At 44.0% G+C, this 14,886-nt stretch overlaps 1 protein-coding gene across 1 annotated transcript; it reads left to right on the forward strand.

The window, feature by feature from the left end:
• The first annotated feature begins 6,993 nt into the window (after positions 1-6,993).
• On the forward strand, positions 6,994-12,178 carry LOC127689701 (glutathione S-transferase alpha-1-like). The gene is made up of 3 exons (XM_052189341.1): positions 6,994-7,121; positions 9,014-9,155; positions 11,978-12,178. Exons 1-3 carry the CDS (start codon positions 7,000-7,002, stop codon positions 12,176-12,178), a joined length of 465 nt encoding a protein of 154 aa, XP_052045301.1. The 5' UTR covers positions 6,994-6,999.
• Positions 12,179-14,886: the final 2,708 nt, after the last annotated feature.

The following is a 14,886-nucleotide window of genomic DNA, read 5'->3' on the forward strand; positions in this document are numbered from 1 at the left end:
TGTTTGTATCTCAGGCTCTTGAGCACAATACAGACAGTCACAGGCATGCCAATGCACCTACTCCCTTAGGCATGCTAGTGAGTCTGGGCAGCCTGGAGAAGCCTACAAGGGAGGGTGATGTGACAGCCTCAGGATTCAGTCTGGCTCCCCATCCCTTGTGGACCCTCTCCTGCTCTGAAATTCTACCAACCATGAGCAGGTGTGGTCAGTGACACAAGAGAGTCTAGGGTAGCAGTGAGTGGGAAAACACAACATGGAAACAGCCTGGGAACAGAAAGAGTGTGCTGGGTTTAGAGAGGGAGGCCAGGGGCGTATCCACCTGTGAGCTAGCAGACTGGTTTCCTCCAGGTGTCTGCTGTCTTAGGGGATTTAGAATCCCCAAGTAGAGAGAATCCTGCATTCTCATCTCTACTCAGACCTTGGGCCCAAACAAATTGAGGCTCCTTTTCCTCGGGGTTTGAGGCATGGGGTTCCTCCTGCCTGAAGGGAACCTGAAGTCTGTGCTAGGAGTCGACAGTGTAAGATGCTGGAGGTTAAGGGAAGTTTTAAGGATGAAGCTCGGTCATTATGGCGGTTATGACACTACAGATTGTTTGGGGATAAGAGAATCCTCAAGGGGAAGTGTGAGCCTCATTGACAGCAGCCTCCACTGACTCCAGATTTTTTTTCCTTGGCATTTGGCACTCTTGTTCAGATACAGCCCTACATGGTTAGTTCTTGGTAGAAGCTCCCTGCCAGTGTCCAAGCTTTGGAGTCTTGAGTAACTGTCCAGATCTTAGCTGGCAGGAATGAATTCAAATGATTGAAAAAAGAAGAAATGGAGTACCGGCTAATAGGCCAGCAAGCCAGGAACCATAGGTACCTTGGGGGCGGTGCTTGGGGTGGAGACACAGGAAAGCAGACAGAAGGCAGCATTTATAGAAGGTGAGGCTGATTGCTCTGCAGATTTCTTGCAGGGCAAGGGTGATCATGTCTCAAACCCACATAGTTTTTGACATCCTTGGTGAGACCGACTCTCTCTCTCCAACTTGCCTTGATTCTCTGGAGTTTCTGATTGTGAATCTGGAGCCGTGGGTCTTCAGAGCATTGCTTGATGATCATGGTGAGAGCTGAGGCTTTCTAGAATAAGCTGGTTGGACATGGTGTGGTGATTGCTCCCAAACTCCCAGAGGGTCCCTAATGCAGCATCTCTTAGAAAGGTGGACCCCACGCAAGTGCCCTCCTTTCTTCAAGGCCTACAATTGCCTCTCCTGTCTTAATTGCCTTCTTCCTGGGGATCAGTGCTGGTACTGGCTAAGCATCTTTTTTCCTTCCCAGGTGTGATCCCTGAAATATTGAAGGCTTTTCTGGAAAGCTGTGTTGATATTACACATGCATTCTTTCCAGATGGTGTTGTCCTGTACATTTCTGGATTGAAAGCTTTACGGGTTTTTGCAATGTTTGTGATTGTGTCACTAGCTTGCAATCTCCGGATGAAACGCAATCGAGGTAAAGGGCTTTATGTACCTTGGAACAAGGTATTTTATTTCCAGGGAGGGGTCTCAAAAGCTGGCTTTTCTTACCAATTGTGCTCCCCCTAGTTAGTTGCATTGCCTAAGGCCCAGGGCAGAGAGTTCTGAAAACTACTACCCAATCTAACAACTCCTAGGTGGGCTCTGGTTTCAGAGGTAGACCAGCAGGATGCAGCTGGGAAAGCGACTGTGCCTTTGACTCAGATGGGCAAGACCCAGTGTGCTGTGCTTTCCAGGTGTGGAATTGAGTCCCTAGGTAGCACCTCTCTAGAGGAATGGATTCTATCAAATCGATTCCTAGCCCATCAATTAGGTTCACTGATCGTGTATGTTAGCTCTGAGTCTGAGGACCACAAGTTTCAAGGTCACCCGGGGAAGTGGTTAAAAATGTTTACCTACTCAGGCACCCTCTCCATTGCCACAGAAGCAGAAACTGGAGGGACCAGGCACAGCAGCCTGTTTTTCTAATAAGCCCTTCAGAGGATTCTGAGTTAGGCCCAAGTCCATCATCATCCTGGAAAATCACCTGCAGGCTTGTACCTGACCAGCTGCTTTCTCTTTAGCCAGAGCCTGGGCCAGAGGCCTTCAAAGTCCTGTGTGGTGGTCGCGGAGGAGGTACTTCATTTAAGGAGGAGGGCTTTCCAGAGCCCCTTGTTCAGATGTCCTTTGTCATAATGTCAACGTAGGGACAGCCTTGCCTGTGGAAAAGCCGGCTTGACCACGATGCCAAGTTCCAGATCTGGTTGTGCCAGGACAAGGGGGAGTAGTGAGGTTTTTACCAGTGTTCTTAACTGTATTGTGGTTTTTATGATTTCAATGTCCATCTTTTAGGTGGAGTTTTAATGGTTTTATAATAAATAAAATGTGCAGCTGGGAGAAAGGACCATGTGTTTGACTTACATGAAGAGGATCTCACCTGTTTTCTTATTTGTTTTATTGGTTTCTCTTCTGGCTTTTTAGTTTTTCCTTACTAAAGCTTAAATATTCTTTATCTGGTAAGATGAAGTGGTACAACAGATCTTCATACAGTCACTTGGGCTCCTCCTGTAGTTTAGGTTATGTGTGAGTTTTTATTTCTGAGGAGTCAGTCTGTTATGCCCACTGTGGGAGACCAGGTCCTTACCTGGGCCTGCATCACAGCAGAGGGTCATGGGAGTTGCTGGGGGAGGGGAAAGGAGCCACTGGCAGCAGGGTAATGCTGAGAACAAGCACATGTGGGCTGTGGCCCATAGGGCTCACTGCAGGCTCTGACAGGACTGCAGTTTCCCCCTGAGCCTTTTAGCAGCTGGGTTAGACTGAGGTGAAGAATGAAAATGAAGGTCCTGGTGGGACTGTGGGGAGTTTCCCCACCAGTAAGTAGAATGTTTGTTAGTGTTTGTTTGACTTTTGAGTTGGGGCTGGGGTTAGAAACTGAGGAGAGAGGTCTGAGGGAGAAATGCTTCTGAGAAAGCAGCAATAGGATGTGAAATCTAACAGTCCAGGTGCACATGGAGATAACTGATGCCTTCAAGCCCCAATGACATCCAGAGACGGTAAAATCTAGAGCCCAGGTATAGTGAGCAGTCTTGGCAGGTGCTGAGACCAGAAGCCCATGACAGAAGATAGAAGTGATGGTGTTCAAATATCCTCTCTCATCCTTGTGTAGTCTGGAGGTACTTAATGTAGGACCTAGCATTTCAGGAGTAAAATGTGCCTAGTAATTATAGATCTAATTTAGTTTCATAATTAATAAGCATATATATATATATATATATATATATATATATATATATACATACATACATACATACACACACATATATACATAAAATTTGGCACTAGGGCTCTTGGTGTAAACCACCCAGGCATGGAGTTTACTGTCCTGCTTCTAGCCTCTCCAGGTGGCACTATGCATAGGTACCACAGTGGCTGGCAGGCAGGCTTGCTTGCTGGTTCTTTTGTTTTTTTCAAGACAGGGTTTCTCTGTGTAGCACTGGTTCTCCTACACCTTGCTCTGTAGCCCAGGCTGGCCTCATACTCATAGAGATCCTTCTGTCTCCACCACCTGAGTGCTGAGGTTGAAGGTGTATTCCATCACTGCCTGGCCAATGGCTGGCTTATTATATCTGAAACTGAGGCTTAGTAATTTAACTTCAAGTAAAAATTAAATCATGAACAGATTATACTATCTCTTTAAAAAATATTTATCCATTATATGAGAGTACACTGTATCTGTCTTCAGACACTCCAGAAGAAGGAGTCGGATCTCATTATTGAAGGTTGTAAGTAAGCTGTCATGTGTTTGCTGGGATTTGAACTCGGGACTTACAGAAGAGCAGTCAATGCTCTTAACAGCTGGACCATCTCTCCAGGCCCCAGTTTACACTTTCTTAAATGGAAAGTTCTTAGCTTATGGCTACAATCTCCGCACCTGGAGGGAAATGGCAGGAAGACCTTGAACCCTCAGCCAGCCTGGGCTACATTGGAGGATCCTGCTTTCAAATACAAACCGACCTGATAAAGTAGCTGTGAGCAGTAGCTAGATATATAAGATATACATGTGTGCACTCACACACATGTGCTGCCCCAAGATGGTGAGAAAAGTCTGGGAATTAGAGAATGAGGAAGGTGTACTGGAGAATGTGGAGAACGGAACCAGGAGGGGAGAAATGATATAATTATGGTATAAGCTATAAAAGAAAAGAAAAAGTTTAAGTAGCTAGAAGTTTCCAGAGTGGTTTTGGTCCCATTTGGGAGCTTGCTTTTCTGATTTCCAACATTCTAAACAACCTCCACTACACTGGCTCTCTGATCATTTCCTTGGTCTTCAGATACAGTAGACACTATACACCTCCCTTCTCCACTGCCAGCTCCCAGGGAGGGGCAAAGGAAGCTCGCTCTCACGATCTTGCTTGTATCACAGTGAACACACATGATCATTTTTATTAAAGCCAGAAGAAACACTATAACTGTCACAACTTTTTATTTCTTTATTAATTTTTAAACCATAGATGGGACTTATTACAAGTCTTTAGGTTATCACAGGAAGGTAGTGGGTTTCATGAGGCTGTCTCCCTTCAAGCACATGTGTGTGTCATGCATATATTATACATGCCTCCTGTCACCCCTCGTGCTCTCCTATTCAGCTGGGGAAGCCCTTCCTTTCCCAGGTTACTTTGGCTGTTCTGCTCCCTTCTCACCTTGATTCCATACATACTCCCTCTCAGCCCCTAATCTCTTCCTATGTTCTCACAATCCTGTTTTGTGACCTACAAACATTAAGGCCAACACAAACTCTCACACACATACTCACGTGAACACACACTCACACACTCTCACACACATTCACATGCACACATACAAACTGTCATACTCACACATGCACACACATACACTCTCACACTCATACCACACACACTGGGACATGCATGCACACACTCATAAATTTCACTCTCACATATACTCACATGCATATATACACACTCACATACACTTACACACACAACTCACTCTCACATACTTGTACTGGCTGGTTTTGTGTGTCAACTTGACACAGGCTGGAGTTATCACAGAGAAAGGAGCTTCAGTTGGGGAAGTGCCCCCATGAGATCCAGCTGTGGGGCATTTTCTCAATTAGTAATCAAGGGGGGGGGCCCTTGTGGGTGGTACCATCCCTGGGCTGGTATTCTTGGGTTCTATAAGAGAGCAGGCTGAGTAAGCCAGGGGAAGCAAGCCAGCAAGGAACATCTCTCCATGCCCTCTCCATCAGCTCCTGCTTCCTGACCTGCTGGAGTTCCAGTCCTGACTTCCTTTTGTGATGAACAGCAATGCAGACGTGTAAGCTGAATAAACCCTTTCCTCCCCAACTTGCTTCTTGGTCATGTTTGTGCAGGAATAGAAACCCCAACTAAGAAAATACTCTCACACACACATTCTCACACTCATACACACACCTCTCACATGAATGAGCACACACAAATACACACAGTTACACTCACATATACACTCACATGCATGTACACATGCTCACACTTATACATACATGCTCACACACACATGAGCACAGTTTCTTTACATGAGAGGAAAGCCAAGGCACCCTCAGTCTGGCTTATTTCACCTAATGTAATGACTTCCACTTCCTTCTATTTCATAACAATGCCATCATTCCATTTTCCTTTATTATTGCATACAATTCCCCTGTGTCTGCACACCATAGATCTCTATCCAGGCTGTGTCCATTCCTGCTGCTGTGAATCATGGAGATGCGGCCGCCTCAGGTGGCAGACCTGGAGTCTTGGGTAGATACCCAGGAATGGTTTAGCTGGGTCAGATGGCGGTATTATTTGCTGTGCCTTGATGAACAGCTACACTGCTTTTCACAGTGTCTATACAAGTTTACACATTACCAGCAGTCAATAAGTGTTCCTCTTCCCTCACATCATCACAGGCCTTATTTTATACTTATTTATATGTAAGTGTGTATACATGTATGTGTGTCACACTGCATGTATAAAGGTCAGAGGACAACTTACTTTAGTTGATTTTCTCCTTTTGCTGTGTGGAATCAGGGAGTTAAATTTAGGTGGTTAGTCATGGCAGACAGTGCCTTTACCCACTGAGTCATCTTGTAATACCTTCCTTGGTATTTGTTGTGATTTTTTTTCTTTTAAGATTGAATTAAAATATAATTACACCATTCTCTGCTGTTTCTCCCTTCCTAGCCTTTCAGTGTCCATCCCTCCTGACATCTCTCCCAAATTCACAGCCTCCTATTCTTTAACTGTTATTAGGTATGCATGGTATAAAGTAGGTGGTGCGCTCCCTGAATGGCCTGAAATGGGCACAGTGGGAATAGGGGAGGGGTCAGATGTCCCAAGGATTTATCTGGTGACTTGTGAATGTTTTCTCATTGTTTCTACATCAGAGTGAGCTAGTTTCCTCAAGCTCACTCACTTCCTGTTTTACCTCCCTCCTGCTCATCAACCACACAGACACTTGACCAGGCATTTAATCATGGATGGAGAAAGAGCTAGGATGGTTTTCTTGAGCATTTTTACTATAGCTACTGATGAGTTACTATCCCCTGATAGATAGAGGCTGGAGGACCACAAGGTGGCTCAGTACATAGGGAACTGTCTTACACCCTAATGCCATGAACAGAATGAGACTGTCAAACTCCCTGCTTAGCTCCGTTGTGTGGTGGCCCTCAGCTGTCCCTCCTCACCTCCTGAATGTACTCAGGGACATGAACATAAAAACCTACATGAGAGATTTAACATGTATCTGGATAGGAAATAAAGATGAGTGAGAGGTGCTCAAAAGAGGATGTGATGGGGGAGACAGAGAGGAAACAGGGGCTGAAACAAATAAGATTCCACTTGAAAGATGGGCATCCACTCCTCACCTTTCCTCTGCATGTCAGACATCTCAATACTTCTCTGCTGCAGAGAAGTGAGACTTGGACACTTGAATGACCTTTTCCCTTTATCCTTTCACAGATGGGAATCTGATGTTTGAGCAAGTGCCCATGGTGGAGATTGATGGGATGAAGCTGGTACAGACCAGAGCCATTCTCAACTACATTGCCACCAAATATGACCTCTATGGGAAGGACATAAAGGAGAGAAGCCTGTATGATGTATTTCCTGATATTACCCCAGGGAGAAACAAGGGAAGGGTTAGGGATCCTCTTTCAGGGAGCAAGAGAGAGGCAGGGTTTGTTTCCAGCAGCAGGCTGGTTCTGGGCATAAACACTTAGGTCAAGTATGGCAGAGCCTGTGGAGGGAGGGAAGAGCAGATGGGCTGGGTTCAGGAGAGTGTGATGCAGCAGAGGATGCTGCCCCCAGCACAGGGACCCACCTGCAAAGATGGGGGGCCATCGTGGAATCATGACGTCGGGTGCTCAAATTTCAGCTCCTGGACCTCAGCAAACAGTTCAGGGGAAAAGACACAGGACTAGAAGTGAGAGGAGGTCCTAGGGAAGGAGGTGCAAACATCTGCTTCCTGAACCCCAGGAAGCAATACTACAGAGCAAGAACCTGAATTGCCAGCCAGTTCTATGGATTGGTCAACTCAATGAAGCTTAGAGAAGCTGATTCCCAAGGACCAGGTTCACCTGAAGCTTTTAATTCCAGGCTGATGGTAGCACTCTCACTGGGACCCACTCTGCTGTGGCAGAATTCTTCATTCATCAAACCTGTGTGGGAGTATCATAAATGCTTCAAGAGGGAAAAGTATTATTAGCCAGGAACACTAATGCTGAAGACATGTTCATGGGAAATAGAGACTTGGCTTTAACACTACATGTATAGAAATATTCCCAGCATCATTATTTATAATTGTCCACTGGTGAATCAGTCAAGACATTCCATAATAGATGAAAGAGGAGCACAGGTTCCAATTTAGCCTTGAAAAATAGATGGTGTGTTGAGGGTTATAGAGATAAAGAGCAAGCATTGTATTATGTAAAGGAATGTCCACATTGTCCACATGGCTCATAGTTCATTTCATGGGAGATGTTTCTGTCCTTCGCATGGATAAGACCGAAGTGGATCAGTCCTTCCTGGAGCAATTGCGATAGAAGCAAGATTCAGGGACAGGAGTGATCAAATCTTCTAAGATTGGAAAATGTTATGTTTTCTGCAAAAGAATGTATGTACTCTGCAAAAGTACTAAAATAAAATACTCTATTTTATGGGGATGACCAGGATGGTGTTTGAATATGTGATGATGAATCTCTTTTCCGAAAAGAACAGTAGAAAGTGCAGTTTGTAAAGGGAGCACATGTGTTTTTTGATGTGCTGTGGTTTAAGGGAATAAAGAAATAGAGACTTCTAGAAACATGTTAAGAAGCTCAGAATTTGTCAGCAGGATATGAGTTTATACAGATGTGCTTCATGAGAAATAGGTAGAGAATAGGTAAAGAACTGACCAAGAATGACTCTGTGTTGTGCAGAACACTGAGAGATGAGCAGAGATGCTTCTGAAGACTGAACCGGGGCTCTGTGTTGAGCTCACAGGGGCTGCAACTTGTTGAGAACAAACTATATGAAAGAGATGTGGGTAGGTATATAAACAGACAGATGGACAGACAGACAGACAAACAGGGATAGAATAAGCCTGCAGTATTGTTGATGGTTATCTTCTGAGATGCCATCAATTATGACTGCATCTCTAGATGGATCACTGATTATCTTTTTGTGCTTGGGTTGGGCCATATTACCAAATGTTACCAAAATCAAACCAACCAACAAACAAACAAAATAGTGAGAGGAGTGGATGGATGAGAGGAAATGGTGGTATGAATATAGTGTATAAGAGAATACCTTTAAAAAATTCTAAAAGTGTATCAGAACCCACAGTATGTCCAAGGGGGAAGTTATTTTATCTGTTAAATATAAGAAATGATGACCCACTAGAGGCAAATAACTTTGCAACCACCTTTCAGTATAAATTTCTCAGATTTCCACATTCAAATGTAAAAGAGGCAACTCTTGACAATTTGGATAATTTTTGTCTTTTAGGATTAACATGCATACAGAAGGTATTTTTGATCTAACTGAAATGATCTTGCAACTGGTAATATGTCCCCCTGACCAAAGAGAAGCCAAGACTTCTTTGGCAAAAGACAGGACCAAAAGCAGATTCTTGCCTGCCTTAGAAAAGGTAAGTAGGCCCCTTGAAGTCTGGGGACTTTGAGTTTCAGGGACAAGAGAAAGGCAGGGGCTGGGAGACAAAGGCTACTGCTCCACTGGCCTTCACTTCCATGAGCCTGCTGTGCAGCTCCTGCCCCACAGAGCACTGTGTAAAATGGCCTGGGAAGGAGCACTGCATGCTCATGCCAATCTAGCATCCAGGATTCAACAGACTCATGGCCACAACTAGCACTGGGCCTGTGGAAGGCTGAGCCACCCCAGAGAAGGACCTGAATTCCCCAGAACACAGTGGGCTTCCCTTCCAGAGAAATCTGCAGAAAACAACAGATGGGGAAACCATTTTGTCAAGTTACACAGGGAGGCCTGAGAGCAGCTGCCTGTCAGGAGAATATGACAGGGCTTCAAAGACAGAGGGGAAATATCTGAACAAGGATAGTGATGGAGGGTGGAGAGGAGGAGGCTCATGAAGCCATGTTAAGGGAAACTGACCTGCAGGACTTGGGGTCTCCTCTTAAGAGAAAAGCCACACCCACTCAGTAAATGAAGGTTAATGTGCATGTAATGTACATATGTCTCACAGCCTGGGCTTCTCATTGGAGGTAAACCAAGAACAGTGCAGAAGTACTTAAACTTCTGCCAAATAAAAGATAAGAGCCAAAACTACAAACCTAGGGGATAAGGGCATCTTACAAATTCCTGAGAGACCTTGATTTCTGCTCCAGAGGAGGTGGGACCTAAGAGTATGGAGTCCATGAATGAGATGAGCTAAGGTCTCATGCAATAGACAACTTTATTCAGAGCATCAGACAATTTTTACTCTGAGGGTTAAGATGACTCACATGAGCACAGTATGCGGTCATTAGAGCCAGCCTCATGTACTAGCCACTTTAGACGTGACAAAAATGTGTTTTTCATATAGGTGTATAAGTATATATTAATATCCAGTTGTTATGAATAATCTCAGTCAAACTCACTCCTATCCATTACAGCTGGAAGGGGCACAAAAGCATAATCCAAGAACAATTTGATTTTTTTGAAGTGACTGAGGTCACAATACTCTTGAGTTGGTTTCTTGCAGTTTTCTTACAATTACTCAGAAGTTTCCTTACATGACTCCATTCTTGGGTAGTGTTCTGACATGAAAACTTATTTCTGACTAAGCCAGCTCAGTCAGTCAACATGGTCTCTAGGGCACAAGTGAAGATTAAAGAAAGAAAAGACAATAAGACAACATTATAACATGATTGCTGTCAGTGCTAAGGCTGAAGCAGGTTTATTTTTTCCCAGTCTCCCTTTATACCATTCTAGGTACATGCAAAGAATAGGGTTGGTTCTAGATCAAGGACAGAGTAGTCAAGGAACAAACAAAGCATAGACAAAGTAGTCAACCCAGGCATTAGACAAAGTCCCGTGGTCACTGTGTATCTAGGGGTTTATCAGGATAACCAAGAAAAAATGGAATATGATATATTTCTTAGCTGTATTTATCTTGAGCCTTATATTAGTCCAATGTAAATATTCTTTTTTTTAAAAAAAAAGAAAACTGGGCATGTCACTTCCTGAGGACCCTGTTATACCACTACTGGGCATATATCCAGAGGATTCTTCAGCATTCAATAAGGACACATGCTCAACTATGTTCATAGCAGCCCTATTTGTAGTAGCCAGAAGCTGGAAAGAACCTAGGTGTCCTTCAACGGAGGAATGGATACAAAAAATGTGGTATATTTACACAACGGAGTACTATTCAGCCATTAGAAACAATGAATTCATGAAATTCTTAGACAAATGGATGGAGCTGGAGAACATCATACTAAGTAAGGTAACCCAGTCTCAAAAGATCAATCATGGTATGCACTCACTGATAAGTGGATATTAGCCTAGAAACTTTGAATACCCAGGACATAATCCACAAATTAAATGATGTCCAAAAAGAATGGAGGAGTGGACCCTGGTTCTGGAAAGACTCTGTGCAAGAGTATAGGGGAATTCCAGAACAGGGAAGTGGGAAGGGGTGGATGGAAGAATAGGGGGACGGAAGAGGGCTTATGGGACTTGCGGGGAGTGGGGACCCAGAAAAGGGGAAATCATTTGCAATGTAAATAAAAAAATAAAAATAATTAAAAAAAAGAATTCAGAAAAAAAAGATTTATTTATTTATATGATTACACTATAGCTGTCTTCAGAAACCCCAGAAGAGGCATCAGATCCCATTACAGATGGTTGTCAGCCACCATGTGGTTGCTGGGAATTGAACTCAGAGGTCCTGGAAGCAGTCAGTGCTCTTAACTGTTGAACTAACTCTTCAGCCCAATGTTCTTATGTGAGCCTACTCCCTTGTCCTCCTAGAACAATGTAAATATTCTTGCCAATATCCTTGAAGCGGCATCAAGGGCTACCCACACATTTCACAAAATATTACCTTATTTTTTATTCATCACTAAAAGTTCACTCACTGCTGCCTCTGCTCTGTGGAGGCAGGGAAGGCTTTAGGAGCCATCGGGTCCTCACACAGTCCCCTGAAGCCTGTGGTGCTGACAGTCAAGAGCCTGTCTCCTAGGACACTCTGTCCAGCCATCATGGATGAACTCTGTGAGACTCATGAACTCCATGTACACAGTGAGCCATGTACTGAAGAACACTTGGTGCTTCTTTTTGTTTTTGATTGTGGTCATTACAATTATTTTCTCTGTGGACATGGACAATGTAAAAGCCTGTCAATATATTTTCATTTGAATCTGAGTAGAGGCAGTGTAGCTTTGAGGGACTGGGGAGAGTGAGTGCCGCAGTCCAATACTTTGTGATAATTATCGGTCTCCTTTATTTTTGGAGGTGTTGAAGAGCCACGGACAAGACTACCTTGTAGGCAAGAGGCTGACCAGGGTGGACATCCACCTGCTGGAACTTCTCCTCTATGTTGAAGGGCTTGACACCAGCCTTCTGACCTCTTTCCCTCTGCTGAAGTTGAGATTACCTCACATATGTAATGGCATCTACACATATGTCTCTGACAATACAATGGTGGTCCCGTAGGCTGAGGTTCCAGCCTCTGGCCTCCAAACTGAGCTACTAGACCCTCAGGTTGAGGTTTGGAAATTGTAGCCTTTTCAGGTTTGAGTAGGCCTATCTCAGCCTTTAAGAGTCTGAGCAGTTTTTTCAGGCTTGATAAGGCTAAGTAGACCTTGAATATTTACTTTTCCTCTATTTTCTGTGGAGCTCACCCCAGGACAGCATTGTTCAGTAGTACCCCTTCCCCCACTCCTACCCCTGTTTTCAGGGCCCCCGTATTGGGCGCCACCTGTAGCTGTCCATCAGCCACAAACTGGGTTTACTTGGAAGGGAGACTGGAAAAAGGTAGGGGGCTGACAGAAGAATGAAGCCAAGACAAAGTTCTGATTAATGCTCCAAGTTTAATAACAACCTTTGGGTTTATACAGGGAAAAAAACCCCATGAACCTCATCCCCTTCTTCAGCCGGAGAAAGTTGTAGCAGCAATGCCATGGCTTGTGAGGGTTTTTAATGGGGGACCCTAGGAGAAAAGGGCAGAGAATGGAAAGGACAGGAGATGCCAAGAATAAGGCCAAGACCAACTTTGTTCAAGGCCCCAAAACGGTATTTTCTCAGGGAATTTATACAAGCAGGGGAAGAAGTAAAGCAAGTGGGATTTTCCATGAAGCCTGGGCATTCTGCCAAGATGAATCTCTGGCAGCTGTAAGATGTTTCTTCTTCTGGCAGGGCATAGTGACCATCGACCAACCGATTACTTCAAGGTCTGTAGCTGAGGAGAAGTTAAAACTTAAGTCTATCTTTAAAATGGAATCTAAACATAAAGTACGGTCAGTTTGGCTCCTGGCAAGTGCAGGCAGCCAAAACATCAAAGTTCCTATGGGAACATGCAACCGCAACCAAGATAGATGTCTCTATCCAGTTTGATAAGACCTGTCATGGCAAATGATGGAGGTCTGTTTAGACTGCTCAAGTCTGAGAAAACTGCCTAGTCTTTTCAAGGCCAAGAAATACCTACTCAATGCTGAAAAGGCTACAATTTTCAAACCTCAACATGAGGGTCTAGTAGCTCAGTTTGGAGGCCAGAGGCTGGGACCTCAGCCTACGGGACCACCATTGTATTGTCAGAGACACATGTGTGGATGCCATTACATATGTGAGGTAATCTCAACTTCAGCAGAGGGAAAGAGGTCAGAAGGCTGGTGTCAAGTCCTTTAACATAGATGAGAAGTTCCAGCAGATGGATGTCCACCCTGGTCAGCCTGTTGCCTACAAGGTAGTCTTGTCCGTGGCTCTTCAACACCTCCAAAAATAAAGGAGACAGATAATTATCACAAAGTGTTGGGCTGGGGCACTCACTCTCCCCAGTCTCTCAATGCTACACTGCCTCTACTCAGATTCAAATGAAAATATATTGACAGGCTTTTACATTGTCCATGTCCACAGAGAAAATAATTATAATGACCACAATCAAAAACAAAAGGAAGCATCAAGTGTTCTTCAGTACATGGCTCACTGTGTACATGGAGTTCATGAGTCTCACAGAGTTCATCCATGATGGCTGGACAGAGTGTCCTAGGAGACAGGCTCTTGATTGTCAGCACCACAGGCTTCAGGGGACTGTGTGAGGACCCGATGGCTCCTAAGGCCTTCCCTGCCTCCACAGAGCAGAGGCAGCAGTGAGTGAACTTTGAGTGAATATATGAAAAATAAGGTAATATTTTGTGAAATGTATGGGGAGCCCTTGATGCCGCTTCAAGGATATTGGCAAGAATATTTACATTGTTCTAGGAGGACAAGGGAGTAGGCTCACATAAGAACATTGGGCTGGAGAGTTAGTTCAACAGTTAAGAGCACTGACTGCACTTCTAGGACCTCTGAGTTCAATTCCCAGCAACCACATGGTGGCTCACGACCATCTGTAATGGGATCTGATACCCTCTTCTGGGGTATCTGAAGACAGCTAGAGTGTACTCACATAAATAAAATTAATCTTTTAAAAAATAAGAATATTTACATTGGACTAATACAAGGCTCAAGATAAATACAGCCAAGGAATTTATTGTATTCCTTTTGTCTTGGTTATCCTGATAAACCCCTAGATTCACAGTGACCACAGGACTTTGGTTAATGCCTTGGTTGACTACTTTGTCTATGCTTTGTTTGTTCCTTGACTACACTGTCTTTAATCCAGAACTGACCCTATTCTTTGCATGTACCTAGAATGGTATAAAAGCAGAATGGGAAAAAATAAACCTGCTTCAGCCTCAGCACTGGCTGCAATCATGTTATAATGTTGTCTAATTGTCTTTTCTTTCTTTAATCCTCCCTTCCTCCCTCAAGACCCTGTTGACTGACTGAGCTGGTTTGGTCAGAAATGGGTTTTCAAGTCAGGTCCTTTTAGAAAAGTATTCCAGAATGGAGTCATGTGAGGAGATTTCTGAGTGTCTGTAAGAAAACTGCAAGAAACCAGCTCAAGAGTCTTGTGACTTTAGTTACCTCAAAAACATGGAATTGTTCTTGTATTATGCTTTTGTGCCCCTCCGAGCTGTAATGGGTAGAAGTGAGTTTAACGAAGATTATTCATAACAACTGACTTAACATATATTTATTCACCTAGATGGAAAAACATATTTTTGTCCTTTGCAACTTGGCTAGTACATGAGGTTGGCTGTAATAACTGTATACTTTGCTCATATGACTCTTCTTAACCCTCAGAGTAAAAATTGTCTGAT

The sequence above is a fragment of the Apodemus sylvaticus genome, chromosome 7, assembly GCF_947179515.1.
Source record: "Apodemus sylvaticus chromosome 7, mApoSyl1.1, whole genome shotgun sequence".
In the NCBI taxonomy this organism is placed as follows: domain Eukaryota; kingdom Metazoa; phylum Chordata; class Mammalia; order Rodentia; family Muridae; genus Apodemus; species Apodemus sylvaticus.

Excerpts from the sequence above, each read along its gene's own strand:
- LOC127689701 (XM_052189341.1), top strand. The coding sequence starts at position 7,000 with ATGTTTGAGCAAGTGCCCATGGTGGAGATTGATGGGATGAAGCTGGTA. Across the intron at positions 7,122-9,013 it reads GACATAAAGGAGAGAAGCCT|GATTAACATGCATACAGAAG; the intron begins GTATGATGTATT and ends TTTGTCTTTTAG. Across the intron at positions 9,156-11,977 it reads TCTTGCCTGCCTTAGAAAAG|GTGTTGAAGAGCCACGGACA; the intron begins GTAAGTAGGCCC and ends TTATTTTTGGAG.